This window comes from Hermetia illucens, chromosome 1 (genome assembly GCF_905115235.1).
Source record: "Hermetia illucens chromosome 1, iHerIll2.2.curated.20191125, whole genome shotgun sequence".
Lineage (NCBI taxonomy): Eukaryota > Metazoa > Arthropoda > Insecta > Diptera > Stratiomyidae > Hermetia > Hermetia illucens.
Genome location: NC_051849.1, coordinates 168981605 through 168999554, shown reverse-complemented (window position 1 = coordinate 168999554; position 17950 = coordinate 168981605). Strand labels below are relative to the sequence as shown.

The window sequence follows — 17950 nt, the reverse complement described above, 5'->3', positions numbered from 1 at the left end:
CTATCACGCACGCTGTTTCGGCTGATGTTGTACGATAAGCGCACGATGTCTGCAAGGCACTTAATTGGCGTGGACCTGCATTTTTTTCATATTTGCTTTATGTTCCCATGTCGAGGCCCAAACAAAAGAAGCACAAAGCAAAATCGAGCTAACAACTCTCGCGATAAGAAACCGACGGCTTTGGTTTGGACCGGTTATGTTCGGCAATATTTTCGCCAATAATGTTGCAACTCCTGATGCTATTATTGCTCGTTTGTCTGTCTGTCTGTTACACGTATTGACATGAAATTTGATGTATGCATTGAATTACATTATTCCTGATGTGAAAAAATTATGGTGGCCCATGTATATGCCATTTAGGTCTCAAAATACTCTGCGTCACGATATCTGCTCTAATAAACTGAAGAATTGTGTATTATAATATTTTGCAATTATGTGTATTCTATAAGTATTTTTTAAAAACATACCTGGACAATTTTTCAGCAATGTTATTCTTAATATGGATCGCCACATCGGAGAGTTTTCCTTAAAATCGTACTATTATTATTAACTTGGTCCTTTCTCAATAAATTACTGCTCCTGGAGAGATAAAATTCCAGTATCACATCAGGTATCGAGCATATTCAAAGCGTATGCAATACGATCTATATATATGTAAATTAAATACAAATATTCTAATATAATAAATCCACGAGGCCTTTCATATGCGTCTGGTTTCATGATTTCCGACTTGTTACATTCCACATACACGCACATAGACTTTTATGTTTTACTAGTAAAACACTAACTCTCATCCAAAAGTAAGTTTTTCTTTAGCTCATCTTCCGTGAATAAAATTTAAGTTAATTTAAATAATGAGAAATTCATATTTGTATAATGAGTTGAAGAACAGTTAAGAAAAGTGTTAAGCACAAAAAAGTTAATTGCAATTTTGATTTTTCTTCACGTTTGTGTCGCAAACATTTCATTGTCAGACACTGTACGTTTCATTTTGGGTTTTGTTGACGATAAGAAGGTTATGCAGTTTATATGCAATTGAATTCAACAAACACAGAAGTCCGTGAAAAGCCGATAGGAAGGTGAAGGCCAAAGTTTATTGATCAGGAATTGGACAGTTGACTAATATGTATGTATGAACATATAAAAATATGGGAAATGTTTTGAATTGGCTACAAAGCTTATCAACTCCTAGTCGGCAGTAAGTTCTTTGTTGTCTAGCGATTAAATGGTCTTCAATGTATGCAAATGATAAGCTATGAAAGCTACGGTGTTAATTATATTAAAAACATTGAAGGTTGAGCTAAAAATGAACGAAAAGAATCAATATTCTATCGCAAATATTCTTATTTTTCAATGTCGAGCCAATTCGATCATTGGCCTCTGATTATATTACTAATATACTATTATCAATATATGTAATTATATTCTACTGTTTCTATTTTTATTAATCTTGGCTAATATTGTTTTTCGGCATTCTTACTCTCTTCTCTATTACATTGTTTTAGAAAAATAAGCTTTGCCAATTCTAGTGTCAATTGGCATTGCTTTATTTTAACTAACTGTCGACAACCTTTCTTTGAAGATAGGCACTTCTTTGTTAGCTTGAAAAGAAATTTTCTTCCTACTGACAGTAAATTTAAAATTAATATTCGTTCTCTGTTCAACCCTCTAAAAGATTTCAATTTTTTGCATCCAAACCCTTACATCGACATCGACCTTATCCAATTTGTGATAACGCGCTCATCTTTTCTTCCAATTTCAACCTATTGATCAGAAATATAGTAAACCCCTCTCAACGCTACCACGCAAAAACCAAAATCTGCACTTTTTTGGGAGAAAATATAGATTTTCTGCTTCGACACCCATTCACAGGGACGCCTAACAACTTAATGCTCTAATCCAGCAACTCGACAGCGAGCAGTTCAAAATCGATCAAATACTTAAGAGTTAAACTTGAGTTCGATATCAATAACGCGAACCGTATATTAAGTTGCATCTGCTATCTTCTTCACAGGAAAATGGATCTTCGCACCATCATGATCATATACAAATCTCAGGCCATATTCGTACGATCTAGCAGCTAACGTATCCAGCATGGAGTGTGCCCAACACAACACAGACAAAAGTATTCATACAATCCAGCAGCTAGTGTGTCCAGTATCTCAGACACTAAAGACCATATATACATACATACATACATCCATACATTTACCATGAGAGTATTGATACGATTCCGCAGGAGATATTCCATGTCCAGCACAGAGCGCGAGACACGACATCGTAGAAGCCAAGAAAACGTGTCTCCCGACTTTAACTTGTATGATGTAAGCGAATTAGTACAAGTTGGCCATCAAGACCGCCAAGAGGAGGTCTTGCTTGGACTATTGTAGGAACATTGAGAACACCAGCGAATCCACAAGGTTCAGTCAGATTCTGTTCAAGAAACATAGGAGCCCATCCCTTCTTAAAAAGTCGGAAGGCTCCTCGATGGATTCTTCTGGTGAAACCTTGGAGCTGCTGCTTCAAACGCACTTTCCCGAGAGCGAGGAGGCCTGTAATTCAGAGCCTTCCTTGGAGAGTCTGCAGCCATCCCAGCCGTGCGACTATAAAATCAATAATAACCGAAGGTAAGATCAGCGGTGTTTTAAACAGCTTCTACGCATACAAATCCCCGGGTCCAGATTGCATAATGCCAGTCCTGCTACAGAAGCAGCAGGAAAGGGTTGTGCCGTGGCCTTAACTAGTATTGGATTGGAAGGATATCTTAAGCATTGGATTATATCCATGCTAAGAACCAGGATAATCCAGTCGGATCTGAAAGGCAACCATCTGACCAGAGCTGTAAAAAGAGCACACCCCAGTGTGGTGCTACCTCTCTGGTGCACTGGTTAATAGGACCACTATTGCGAATATTCCTAGCAGCGGGGTGAAGGCGATGGCCTATGCCGACGACTTGGTTATATTAATGTCAGGGATGTTTTCTTCCATTATGAGTGACATTATGGGAGGAGCGTTGGGAAAGGTGTGCCACAAGATGCAAACTCGGCAGAAACCCAACCTAAACGGAACTGATGCTATACTACGAAGATAACGGTACCTGAATTCCACCTACCGCAGCTGTATGAACAAAGATTGGTTCTTTCCTCCAATATAAAATATTTCGGTATAATCCCAACAAAGAACTGAGAGTCAAGAAGGCCTGTATAACCTTCTATGCCTGCAAGAGAATCTTTGCAAAGAAGTGGGGTCTCCGGCTGAGGATGTACACAGCTATAGGACATCTAATCATAACGTACAGATCTATTGTATGGTGGCAGGCTTTGAACAAAAAGTACAATAGAATGAAACTTAATTGGATTCAACGAACTGCGTGTGCAGGTGCTACCGGGGCTCTGTAACCCTGACCGGCAGATGCTCTAAAAGTGCTCCTTCCCCTAGACCTCCACATTATATACATTGTAGCGTGCAGTCCCGTCAGACTACGTGAGTGCCGATGATGACAGCGTAGCCCTACAGTCGTAGTAGCACCATTGCCGTAGTACCCCGGGAAACCTGAGCATTTCCCACGAACTAAGCCACACACAAGCTGAACTTCATGAGAGACTTTGCTATGGACTTTCCAACCAGGGCAGAGTAAAAGACCGGCGGCTTGTTGCAAGGCACAGTTTTCTCTATCGACGGATCAAAGATGGTCTCTGAAGTCGATGTGGGAGTTTTCTTGAATGCACGCAGTGTATCCCAGTCATATGGTCTCCCAGGTTTCCAAGCGAAAATGCTAGCGATACTGGAAGCCTGTCGATGCCTGAGGCATAATCCGAGCGTCAAACGTAGCATAGCCATTCTTACTGACATCCAAGCCGTCTTTAAGGTCTTGAACTCAGCGTCGACATCCTTCAGGCTGGTAGGGTATTGCAGCAGCGCACTGAAGGCCACCCTCCTCTGGGCTCCCGGTCATAAGAACATAGAGGAGAATGAGCAAGCTGAAGGACTGGTCATTCGTGGCTTTGCTCTTGGCGGTCCCCCGGCGGGTACAGTCGGTGTCTCGCTGGCGACTTTCAAGGACGGAATCTACTCCCACTACTTAGCTGCCGCGGGCCTCAGATGGAGGATTTGGCCCGCGTATAATTAATCGTAGTCACGATAGCTCCTATGCTAGACGCGTGCAAATGCATACTAGATTACGATGGTCTAAACGGGGCACTGGCCCATAGGGGACGATGCCGCCAGGCTCGGGATACACTAAAATTCGCATTGCCGAAGCTGCATAGAAGAGAGGGAAACCACGGAAAGGCACTTCCTTTGGGATTGCCCAGCTCTAGCTAGAGTCCGGCTACCAACACTGGGTAAACCATTCTTGGGGACCTAAGAGAGATTTCTAGGTACAGGGTGGGAGAGCTGTTTTCCTTCGTGAATGCTCCTTACTCTCATAACAGCGGTCACGGTCTCAGCAGTTTGTGGCATCAACTGAAAGCTAATTGTACTCCTCAGAGTGGCCACTGATACCTACCTACTCAGTTTGAGGGAGTTTTCCAGAAATCCAAAAATCGATTTTCGGGTTCCAGAAATCGATTTTCCTAATTCGGACAATAGAGGCAAGTACACAGAATTCAAACGTTTAAATTTTTGATTTTAGATCACTACAAATGGAGATGCGCTTCCCATCAGCCACCCGCCTGTTTTTAGAGGAGTCCATTCTGATCGCATTAAGTAAAAATGCTGTGTCATCACTTAAGACTTATTAGTGGGCTAGCCGCCTGCAAATTTTGAGATTTTAGTGCATACAGAAACGTCAACAACGCTTAAGATAGCGACTGATCTCACGCCGAAGGGCTTTGACTATCGAAGACAGATTATGATTGGTGCCTGGAATGTGCTCTCGAGAACGGTACCGGGAGTCCTCAGATTGGTCGCTTCCTCCAAGCCGGACATTATCGTCCTACTTCGGTTATGCTCCGGACTCCGGAGAGTATTTTTCTACAGGCTAAGGAGCATGCACCAACAGAGATTTCCAATATAGTGAATAGGGATACTCTCTAGGAGCACATTGTGATAGTGATGGGTGATCTGACTTCGCGATCAGAACCAGATTTAGGAGTTATCTCCTGGATCTGCGTAACAAGAGAGGCACTAACATCGGCCTCGAAAGGGAGAGATAATACTCGACAGTCAGAGAACTCTCTTGCCGATTAGACTGCAGATACACTAAATAACCCCTCTGAGGATATCGAGGAGCATGCGATTCCCATCAAAGATGCTCTTTTCTCGGGTAATCCCGAAGGGACATCTTAAGATCTGGCTGGTTGCTGAATCGTCGAAACGGATAGCTGAACGGAAGGGGTTGAAGACTCTTTTGACCGCTGCGAGTGACACACTCGAAATCGCATACCAAACGAAACGGCAGGACAATATATATTGATATTTCAGAAACAACTTATTTCCCCACGTATTGTTGTTATCGATGACGTTCTTCATACTACCTTATCCAGAGGACGTTGGGGAGTTCAATGGACTATACCATCGTTCCTCAAAGACTTCGAATATGTTGATGAGGGCAGGTAAAGCTGAACTGAAGATAAACACCAACAAAGCCAAGGTTCTCAGTCTGACGGGTTATCGCACTCTCGCTATCTGCATAAGTAGGTAGAGCATCGAAAGCATTACTTAGTTTGTTTGTCTAGGAGCGTAGTTTCTGCCTACGATGACACCAAACTGAATGTTACTCTTCGCATTAACAGTGCTAGAATCATTTTCGCTGTCATTCAACTGACTCCAACCATTCGCCAGCATCTGTGTCTGTGTCATATGATCGGAGTGCACTTGCCAGATACTATCACAATCCAGGAACTTTTTCGGCGCGGAGGCCAGACAGTGTAAAGGTCACATATTAAGGAGGGGCGACAATTGTATTGCTGGCAACACCATGCAGTGGAATCCACCATGGCAAGAAAACTGACGAGCAGGACACTTGGTGCAAAACAGTAGAAAAGGAGTTCGGGACTCGGGAGTCGCGTAGGTGTGAGTGGCGCTTTATACCCCACCAAGGAGCAAATGGCAACCATATATATAATTTAAGACTCCAATTAAGGCAAAAACGAAGACGAGGCTGATCCTGTCTGAGATGGAACCATGGCGTAGGCCAGGATGCCAGACAGCTTTTAGGGATATCGAATTGGTGGACCTCGGCGCAAAACCCGGGTGTCTGTAGTTCCTTGCTAAGGCGGTCTAGACCGGATACCGGTTTTTACGCCGTTGATTATGGTGATGAATAAAAAAAAGAAAAAAGATTGGAAGGATTACACTTTTTTATAGCCGAAAAAATTGAAAATATCGAATACCAGTCATCTTAACCTTAAAATCAGTTAAGTGTTAATATTCTTCTTAGGTCAAGTACCTTTCAAATTATTATCCCCATATTTGTTACTAAAAAAAGTTGTTTGTAGTGTAAATTGATACCAGAATATGCACTTAAAAAGTATTCTCTCATCAGATGAACATTCAAAAGTACTCTCTCATCAGATGAACAGTCAGAACACCACATAAGAATATTAAAACATAATTATCTATGCTGCTATAAATAAAACTTTATTATTTTGACATATACATTAAAACTACTTCAATTTACAAAATTCCAACATCTCGTGATTTCCATTATTCATATACAACTCCCGCTGCTCCTCGGGCAAATGGCAACCGTTTATTTGTTTGCAGGTAATAGCTACCACTTAAGCTGTTAAAATAGTCGAGAATCATTCGATTAAACTGATAACATGGAGAAAATTAAAATCTTACCCATCAGGGACACTGTAGCCCATAACAATATCCGGATCAAATTGTCCGACTTGTCCTAGTTTAAAGTCCTTCCAACTCTTTGCGACAACTGAGTTGAAATAATTTGGTGCGTTCTCTTCTAGACTTTCGATCCAATACCACCAAGATCTTTGATGACTGCACACATCTAAAGTAAAAATGTTTGGTTTAGTTCGCTCTAGAAAAATCGTAGCTTACTATAAATATTAATTATTTGTTTAAAAGCTTAGGTTTCGAAGTTCAGCCTTAAAAAATCGAGCATTTTCGGATAAAAACGCAAACTTTTTCTAAAATACTCTCTTCCCTCCCTTGCAGATATTTAATTAAAATAGTTCATCACAGATGGTTGAATGTCAGAAAAGATTTTCAAAATTAAAATATAATAGTATCTAGCTAAGCATGCCCTCTCTTTAGTGAGGATATAAAAGGGTCTGTGGTCTACCTTCAGAATTATTTAGGATGCATGCATAAATATAATTGCTATTGTGTGATAAAGAGTTGTTCGAAAGTCATACAACGGACTTATTAGCGCGTTAGGCAATTCCGTAAGACAAATCCATACTAATAGTGGGTGTTAGACCTAAGAGCGTATACGTATCCGTAGGAATTCCGATTACAAATGCATTGCACTTTCACATAATTCGTTGTTTGGCAGTTTCGGGGTTTTGCGAGCGGCAACCAATCCGTGTATGGAATCCTCTTAACAATATTTAACATTCTATGGTCACAGAATGCTGATTTATAATTAACTGCATCAGACACCCAGAGCTTCTCAAGTTGGATTCTAAGTCGGGAAACCGGAAACTGGACGCTTCAGGTATAAAAGGTTTTGTGTATTTTTCATATAAAAACATTTGAGTGTGCATTTGCCCCATTAATACGTAGCAGGTAATATGTGCACATATTGTATGAGAGTATCCACTTTCGGGTGATATTGACTTCCATAGTCTTGAATTTGCAAGGAAACGACAACTTTGATCTGTTATAACTTTGTTAGTAATAGTGCGGTTTCCACTGAACTTGGTAGAATCCTCTATGCTATAGCCTATATTGCTGGAAAATTTCGTGATTTTAGGATGAACTTAAGGGGGGTTTTTGCTGCCAATTACTAAAAATTATAATAATGTGCTATTATTAACTTTATTCGACCAGATGTCGGTATGTATTTATATTATCTTTTTTTTCAAATTTCTTTTTCAGTTTTTCGGTTGTGTAGTTTCTGAAAATGGGTCCGTTAAAGAAATGACCACTTTCAATCCCCCGCACTCCCCAGCTTTCCAACAAATGTCAAAATTAACAACGGCTTCGGAAAGTACTAACCGAACCCTTTCATTTGACATCCCACCTGACTATATTTAATGAAAAACAAATTTACATCCTCCTTTTGCATGTTTGGGGACCTTCCTTAAGTTCGACTTAAAAGAATGTAACTCACTGTATGCGTGAGCGTTCACAGTTCCCACCTTTCCATCAAATTTGGTGCAATCGTTATGACCGTCTCCGAGAAAAATGCGTGTGACAGACAGACAGACGGACAGACAGACAATAAACCGATTTTAATAAGGTTTTGTTTTACACAAAACCTTAAAAATTGACTTTATCTATTCGTTGAGAGGTAAAATTTTCAATCCTTTCCACATACTGAAGGGAGGTGATAGCAACAAATAATAAACCAACTTAATCTGTTTTGAGTGAGAGTGTGTGAAAGTGTGACCATCAAAATTTATATCTACCCATTTATGTTTCTATGTCTCCATCTGCTCTTTGGTCTATCATCTGGCTACCTCCCTATTTAGAATTATCCCAAAACCACTCAACCAAATGTGGCGCGAAATTATATCTACCATCAGTAGCGTTCAAATATGAAATAAAATTGTTCGATTTGCAATTTTTCAATATATATACACTGTAAAAATAGTTAGGAGCAAGGATCTCTTTCATGTAATTCTAGCTAATTATGCATTAATAGTTTCAAGGCTCAAATGTCTACTTTGAAAAGTCCAACTAAAACAAATATTATTCAGAATATTTACACACGTGTGCTCATAAATTTAAATTATATTTAAAAAATGTACTTACTAATGAGGCATCCGGGTTGAGGATCGAGCCCGCCATTTGGCCAAAAGTCAACAGTACCAGTATCTACAGGTGCGCCATAAATTCCGGCGTCCGTATGCAGAACGTCAACATACTCAGCATCATTTGCAGTTAAATGTTCGGCACCGGGGAAACCATAGAATCCGGGAAAAGCAGGATCCAATGCTGAGATACTATTAAAGGATTATTTTTCAACAGAGAAATATCACTGATTTCCTTTAAACTTTTACCGGGGAAGTAAAATTGCTCCACTAGACACCTTCTGAACCGTACGACCTAAAACTCCTGCCATTTGACCACCTAAAGAATGACCTACAATGTGCAAGCGCTGAAGGCTAAGACCGCTGTTGATCATATCGACTACTACAGCCCCGAGGTCAGCTCCAACCTGGAATAACAATTGCATATTGTACTCTCTTTAATAGAATATCTGATGGTGCAATAGTTTAATTTCAACTTATGCCTTAAAGTAGGTTAGTATACTTAATTCCGAGACCGTAACCAACTACAGGAGATGGTATACCCCCCGGATATTACACAACTGTGTCGACTGATATGCAACCTGCTGCCTACGATGCAGGGAGTAGAGCGATTTCTGCCACCAATACGACTTGAACCATGATTTTCCTTTCCGAAACCTTAGCGTTTTAACCGCTAAGCCATCCAGGAACTCTTTGGCATACATTAAATAAATTTAAAAAATTACTGAACTGATAAAAATAAGGACACCCGAAATTACTCATTCAAATTTAAATGGGGTGGAAAAAATTTCCACGACACTACATATTATGTAATTTCAAAAATTTCACAGAATACCTACCTTAAAAACATTTTTCACTGCATGTAAGAAGTATTCCGGTGCGGCCTGTGCATGCCAATCCAAAATAACAATGTTATGATCCTTTCGAGCTGCGTAACTATTCACAACTGTTTTAACACTTTCAGCAAAAAGTCCTTCCAAAAATCCATGAATATAAATAACAGTTTTCTTCTGGTTATCGAATTTGGGATTCTTCAACATTTTTACTGCATCTTTGAACTTATATTTGGTATGCTCAGTGGCGCTGAAAGAATTAAAAATTGTGAATGCCGTTGATTCGCGTTTTTCCATTATTTGAATTTTTCAAATCATTTAGTTACCTTGTGAACAAAACGAGTAGTGGGGGATCCAAGGGGTTTATGTCTGATATCGCCTCTGGAAGGCATAAAAAAGCCGAATGTTATTGTCCGTTTTTATAGGAATTTTAGAATGATTAGTCAATTTCAAAAATGTAATCATAAATTACCTCGCGTCAAACCCATTGCATGAATATATTCATCTTCATCAAATACAGACACACCTGGAATTTTAATGTTGCAATAAATAAAGAAGCGATCATTAAAGCGAAACTGTACAAATAAAATGAAATAGCTTGACAGTCTACGGATACTAACCTCTGCCCATTCCTGGAATATTTTCTCCGTGCACTAAAGCATATTCTTCTATTCCTAAAACGATAGCAAATACGTTGCATTTTTTCAGATAGAAAGTCATGAAATATATGGTCTTCTAACAAAAAACCTTTGCAGTCATTGCTTCACTTCCTATGTAACAAATAGAAAAGGTCCATAAAATCAATGTCAAGCCAAAACAACTGGGTCATCACCATTAGGCAAACCCGTCCCGTTCACAACCGGGGTCCACTCGTCCTGATCGGTTGCGCCATTTTGCTCTGTCATTTGCCAGATCTGAATGCAATCGCGAGGCTTTCAAATTATCATCCAGCGTAATCAACCACATTTGTTTCTGCCCACCTTGTGGTCGTTTGCTCAGTTCTGGGCAGGTCACTGCCACTGATAGTGATTATGCCTGTTTCATGGGGATGGGTCGATAAAAGTTCTGTTTTATTCGGCGTCAGTCTGAGACCGCGTTGGATAAGGCGATCATTCCATTTTAGACAAGCTGCTCAAACGCTTGGAAAACATCATTTGCATAAAGCAGTGTATACTGCGCTGGACGTTATATGTCCCATGTGAGTGTTTCCATAACAAGAACAAAGAGGAGTGGTGATAAGGCCTTGATGAACACCTTCCTTGATGAACACCGACAGAGACGCGAAGCGGTTTTTATACAACCGCCACACTTCGAACTTTACTTTTCGGATAGCAATTTAACCCAACGAGTTCTTCTGGTACTGTCGTAGAAAATACCAGATGAGTTCATGTGGCACAGGGTCAAACACTTTCTCCAGATCCAGAAACGCAATGAAAAGAGGGAAATGCTTTTCACGGTGTTTCTCCATGAGTAAGCGCGGCGCGTATTGAGTCAGTAATTCCGTAGTTGTTGACAAACCCGGCTTGATTCACGATTATTTGACTGATGTCACAAATACAATACTCAAGAAGGTCGGACGATAATTTGAGCATTCTACTGAAATACCTTTCTTTTTCCATGTTGAAACTATGGTGCTTTCTTGCCAGTCAGTCAGTTCTAAGTCATTTTTATTGCAATCAGCTGGTTGGTTGTATCCCGTCGACTTCCTTATTCAGACTAATTTCATTAAGTGAGTTTTTATCAACGCCCCTTTCCCAGTTTCTCCGCGATTGCTACAACCTCATATCGCGGATGTCGCCATTTTAGCGTAATCATGGCATGTTACACCACTGGCCCAACGCGACATCTTTGCCTTGTTCATTATCTTTAATAGTCGCTCAGGAACCATAGAGCTTGTTGATGCGTCGATCACAAAGAATACCGCCACCTTTGTCTAGGTTGCGCTTATGTGTGAAGCAATTTCATAATGCAGTTTACCGTTGACTAATCACATTGATCCGAGAGATTTGAATCGCTGAATTCTCGGCAGGTCACTGCTATTCAGAAAACATTGATAGTAGAGTCGAGCTCACAAGAAGTCCCCTAAAGTTATCCCTTATAGTGAACTGTAGTCCTGTAGTGAATCGTTACGGTCTTGAATAAATTACTCTAAGACGCCAAGATCCAACTATTGTTATTATTGAAGTGATTCACAGAAAACAAGCCTTTTTCCTAGTGTGGAGCAAAATGTAGATAATGCTAAGATTGATTTAAATTCAACTAGAGCTGGCTAAAGTGCCATAAGGTCTTCAATATTCGATATGTGAATTCAGGCTTTGAAAAGTGTAAGACTACTTTATTTTGAGCCCATAACGGTGCAATAGAAAACAATACGCTCATTATACCCATGAAACCACGAAATCACAACAACTTTGCCAAACCGCAAGAAGAATCCGAAAATAATACCGAGATATGCGAAATATCCTTGGAAACGCCTTGCTGTCTATAAATTTCTAATAAGATATATACGTGGGCAATCACCAGCCGTAACGTGTCCACGGCTATTCTTGAAAATAATTTCAACTCTTTCTCCTCAGCAGAAAAATCCAACAGGACAGGAATCGTATCGTATCAGACAAGCTTCTCCGAAAGGTAAAGGTGCTATTCGCGGCTCCTATCTAGAAGAGAGCAGTATTCAACGCCCTTAACAGAAGAACAATGAATTTGGTGTACCATTCAATCACGCGGAAGGCATGCATGGCATTTAGGACCGCAACGGATGAGTCGGTGTATGTCATCGCAGAAGGGGTCCATTTAGATCTTCTAGCAAATAAGGGGCGTTATTTCTACCAGGTGAGAGAGTGATTGCGGACTTTTGAAAACCTACTAGAAGGGTGCTGCCCAGGAGTTAACATTAATTCTGGAAAGACCCACCTGAATCCATACACTGATCCCGTATATTAGAAAATGAGTCAAACCAAGATAGAGAGAGAAGAGAATTTAATTACCACCATAACGGGCTACGGTAGTTATAGAAAGATTGTATTTGCATCGCTTTAAATTGGACGAGCCTCTAGACTATCCAAAATCCACTGATATACCCGAGAGGCACCATATGCCTTATTGTCCAAGATCCATGGATGAAAAAAAAAGATCGAATAAGGACTTCAACGTAGTTATCGAGCAGCATAACTTCATGGAAAAGATGCTAAGGTCAGATGCAATTGAAGCGTGCTAAACTGAGCAATAAGCGGGAAGCGCGACGAACAACTGATTTGAACATGTAGACCAGAGCCCTCTCTGTTAACCGATATTTCACATTGTTTCCGTGGGAATATGAGTAGGAGAATAGGTTTGGTTGCACACTGCTGCAATCGGATGGATTAGTGTCGTTTTTAGATTTCTATCGCCATCCAATAACAAGAATGGGCTTAGTTAGCACGTTCATCCTGAAAGCCATCGGGACCACATCAAGCGGCTAATGAGTCAGTATTACTTAAAACTACTCGACTCTCCTTGTTGGTATTATTTTCAATATAATTTAAAACACTGCGAAAGTAGCCAACATTCTTCCTTGGCCAGTGGTGTTGGCACCACATGAGAAATATCTGCTGTAGCTCTTGGATAACATCTCCTCAATCGAGATCTACTATGAAAGTGAAAATATGGGATATCATGTGGTCCGATAGCGGCGTGCCATAAATTTTACCTGTAATATTTAAGAAACCACATCTTTTATACACTCGCTCTTCAACATATTGCGTTCAGTTGGTCATTTTATCAGTGAATTTGAAGCACCTTCGCAAAAAATTGGACCAAATGTTCTTGTCAATTATGGGACCTTCAATATCACACAATGGTGGTAAACTAAGTAGGGCTGACATACCATAGTTCATCTTTCTTTCTTACCTCCAATTGCTCGTTCATCTTGATCACGTGATGGAATGCGTCGTGCTTGCAATGCAATGACACCTGAAAAATAATCAAATATTTCTATTAATTATCTTACACTCGAAGATTTTATTATAGATCAATAGACGTGCCTTTACCAACATCCTACAGACTAACTGGTGTGCGAAATATATTTATTACCAAATACATTATGCCTCGTAAAGTATGAAATTAACTTAAAATATGTGACTAAGTTTTGGCAGGCAGTTCTGCAGGACTTCAATGAGGATGGAAGGAGTGAACTGGCGCGATTTTCCAAATTCTACTATAAATATAAGACCTGTCCTTTCGGTTAAAAAGCGAGAACTTCTTTGAGAAACTTTTAGTGCACATTTTACTTCTACCCCTTCTGATTAGATTTAGTACCATTACCGATTAAAAAGGTATGGGTACACTCCAAAGCACGGCATAGTGCTCTACTGGCCGCCCATCTGACATTGATAACATAAGAGGTCTAAACAGCAGACCTAATTAACAAGACAAGAACTGTGAACTAAAATAACCATCTTCAGTGCCCCTCTCAGCGACGTCGCTTTCCTCGCCTGATTTTCATAAATTTCGTACTTCATGACAGCCAATAGATAGATTGCGTGCAACCAAAGCAGTGGTAATTTACACCAAAACCCACGAGATAAAACTCTACATTTATAAAGAGGGCGACTGCCGAAAATAGCTAAGAGCTTGAAAGAATCCCAATTTAAAGACAGGAAAGTGCCGAAAATTGAAGAATCATAATTGAAATACGTGACAAAACAAAAAGTTCCAATCCGGGAGCTACACTGCGAAGAATTTGCTTTAAGTAAAAGTTACTGTACTTTCCCAAGTATGAATGTTAAATCCACTCCTAGGTCAGAACTAAGTAAACATGTCGGAAACCGGAAGCGCGGCGCTTCGGGTATGAAAAGTTTCGTTGATCTTATGATTGATCTTATAATATTCAAATATACAGTGGTTTCATTTACATAGTAGTGTAGATACGTTGAACGTACCCGATATTCAATTCGATGTGCTACTGACTCTTAGGGAGTAGCAAATTAACATGGAAGAGGTAATTTTAGCCTATTGTAACTTTGTTAATAATAGTAGGATTTCCACCAAAATTTTTAGTAAGCTGCTTCATATTAAAACCTACATTAACTAAAGACAATTTTAAGGGTCTAGTATAAACGGAAGGGAAGGTTCACAGTAAATTTTAAAAATATATTAATATGCCGTTATTAACTTTATTTTAGCAAATATCGGTATGGCAGGTATTTTGAAAACTAGATCTTTCTAGTGAGTAGTTTCTGAAAATGGCCTCTTAATTTAAGTGGCCTCTTTATGACCATCTCACTCCCCCGGTTTGCAACCGGGTTGAAAACTAAGACCCAATTTAAAATGTACTAATCGAGACCTTTCATTTGATACCCCACATGACTATATTCGGTGAAAATAAAATTTACACCTCTCGTTTGTACCTCCCTTAACTTCCACGTCTCTTATTATTCGATCCTTCACTAGTTTTGCTAAGATTCTCTAATTTCCACAATAACATTTGTGCCATTGCTAAGCTGACGTCTAAAAAGACTACCTGACATAAATATTGATACTCGAAGAGTGCACCTTTAAGACCAAGGATTGAAGTCGGCGATGGTCTACTTTGCTATCGTTCTTAAATCAATTTTCCAACTTGCCACCTCATAAAATAAGAAACTAGTTCAGTTGAATTTCCGCCATACTCTAAAGTTATTGAAGTTGATGGCCAAAAAGAGATTTTTTCTTGAAAGTTTAGCTTCCATTATGATTTTAAATTATCCACCCACCTAACGCACATACTCAGCGGTCTATTCCCCTCAAGCTTTAAACTATCCCAGATAACAAGGATGCAGGAGCGGTCTTCACTGGGTCCCACATTGCTTCTTGATTTATATACGCCGAATAATGTAATTATTTTATGTATAGTTCTCAGGAGGCATGACTTTCAAAAGAGTCTTGAGAGTAGGCAAATAGGCGAAAAATAAAAATTCCTTTCGGCTACATTTCACCACCCACGTTGGGCACCATTTTCACAATATTCAAGTTTCAGAAAATCAATTTTCATGTCAATTCAAAAACTAAGTAGACAAAGTTGGTTGAAACCGACCGTATAAATAGTTTATAATTTAATTTTGAGGAAACTGATAGGATTCACCACTCACATTTTTGGCTTCTTAAACAATATTTACGCAATTCATTCGGCAGAATAAGGCAAATAAATTCTTGGAGATAAAGAACTTAAAGAACTCTGGAATAAGAAATCAATCCACTTTTAAAGCCACTAGCAAAATGTATACAAAAACCAACAGAATGCCGCAAATATGAGAAAGTTTCGATTACTTTTACTTGGCACAATGGCAACAGATTCAACAAAAGTCAACTCCTCGGTCCTTTTCAAAGGCAATATTCAATTTCATTTTACACATAGATCCCAATCACATATTAAAGCACTTTTATTCCAATATAACTGCTTCATGAAATCTCTAAATATTTTTATAAATACCTGCAGCCAGTAATACAACTGAGATCCACCTCATCCTTCAAATGAAAATAGACTTGATCACTACACAACTTATTCTATAATTGATCCTAGTCCAAATGGCTGTATACGGTCTTACTAAAATAGCGTCTTCCAATGGAAAGTATCCCCTTATATAGATGTAAAAAGCGTGCCTTGCAGAATCTTTATCAGATTAAGAAATTAAACTTTCGTCAACATCCTATTATTTCATACAAAATAGTATGGTATGCATATAATTAATAATTTGCGATTGATAAAAGAGTATTGCACTCTATTACGAAACAAATGCATAGCCAGCAATGAATGGAATAAAAACTCTTAGAAGTGATAACATGAAGCACATGCCTAATGTATTTTGCGGCACTTTTCTATTAAATAAATTATAATAAACAACTTTTGATCAGATGTTTATTCAATTAGCTCGTTCACCCAAGCTAACTTTGCAACTTATTCATAAAAAGGAAAGATTTTTTTAAGTGTAACAGCAATTATTCAAATCGGTTCAAGTCACGTGTCTCCATTCAAACAATTTCAATCCTTTTTCTTTACATCATATAAATTTGCCAAAACTATGCAAGAAATTATTCGGAAAACCTCGCAACAATGTTGTGATTTTTCAAAATGCCTATTTCTGGTAAATAGGGGTGTAGAGAACAATATACCAGCCATATTTGTAAATTCCACTAAGGAAGAAAAATATAATCTATCAAAATAAGATTTGTATGCTCTGTGGTTTAACGTTCCTCCTTTTCTCCTTAAAATGCCAAACACCTCAATCTGAGGACAAATTTGCTACTACACTGCACCTGCCAATAATATAGCATTATTAAAAACGCCATAGTCATTCGGCTTTCTTTTCGGAGATTTTCTTGCCGACATCATCGTGGCCTTCCTCTAAAGTAATGTACAGACCCTCATTGATATCTACTTGAATGGCGAACAGATTTAAATAGGAATTTTCAGGAAAAGGGTAATAACTAAGTTTCACAGAAAAACAAAGCATTAACCAGTTGCCTATTCCTAAATTCAACTCAGCTGCTGCATCAACATACGACGACTTTGGCGTCTATTCAACACGCAGTTTCAAAATCGCCGACAAATCTGCCCCCACAAGCCACTCCTTCATCGAGCACCAGCGTAACCTTAGCTCCTGAGATGCCGCTGACTGGCTCTGCTTACACCGTCCCGGCGACTGCGGCCAACAAAAGTGGCCCCATACCTAAATCGCCCCGGTCGACTTATTCTCAGCCTCTATCTGCCACGCACTATACCAGCGCGTCTATAAAAGATTGTATCAACCCGAGCGGCCCCCAATTGAACAGCTGTTCGTGTCAAGGCTAGCGTACTCCACCACATTCGACGAAATTCTGGCCTATATCAGAAGCAAAACCAACTCAACTTTGCCACCTCTTTCATGTGTGAAGGTGACGAAGGATTTTAAATTCTGAGCTCCTCGAAGGTTACTCTGTCTTTCGTTGTGACAGAGACTGCGCTGTTAAGTCCCCTCTCCGTGCCGAAATAATCTTTTCCTCCTCCTCCTACGATTCTGTCACCATACGTGTCTTTCCGGCAAGCGTATGTCTCTTTATCATATCGTGTGTATATTTTCCCTGCCTAAGCCCGCCTTCTCTGTACGAGGATTTCTTCAACAAATTATCAGAGGTCCTAATCGTTTTGTTTCCCTCATTTCCTTTCATCTTCTGTGGCGACTTCAATCTTCCTATGCTCTCCTGGCCGATTACTCCTGACCTTCCTTCCCTCCCCAA

At 39.5% G+C, this 17950-nt stretch overlaps 1 protein-coding gene across 1 annotated transcript; it reads right to left on the bottom strand.

The window, feature by feature from the left end:
* Nucleotides 1-6561: 6561 nt before the first annotated feature.
* Nucleotides 6562-16300, bottom strand: LOC119647149 (lipase member I-like). Its single transcript, XM_038047945.1, has 10 exons — nucleotides 16167-16300; nucleotides 13607-13669; nucleotides 10339-10392; nucleotides 10191-10244; nucleotides 10045-10099; nucleotides 9725-9968; nucleotides 9135-9292; nucleotides 8887-9077; nucleotides 6790-6955; nucleotides 6562-6727 (listed from the first exon to the last, which is right to left on the bottom strand). Exons 1-10 carry the CDS (start codon nucleotides 16198-16200, stop codon nucleotides 6649-6651), a joined length of 1098 nt encoding a protein of 365 aa, XP_037903873.1. The 5' UTR covers nucleotides 16201-16300; the 3' UTR covers nucleotides 6562-6648.
* Nucleotides 16301-17950: the final 1650 nt, after the last annotated feature.

Excerpts from the sequence above, each read along its gene's own strand:
- LOC119647149 (XM_038047945.1), bottom strand. The coding sequence starts at position 16,200 with ATGAGGTGGATCTCAGTTGTATTACTGGCTGCAG. Across the intron at positions 10,393-13,606 it reads AGATGAACGAGCAATTGGAG|GAATAGAAGAATATGCTTTA; the intron begins GTAAGAAAGAAA and ends CTATCGTTTTAG. Across the intron at positions 10,245-10,338 it reads TATTCCAGGAATGGGCAGAG|GTGTGTCTGTATTTGATGAA; the intron begins GTTAGTATCCGT and ends TTAAAATTCCAG.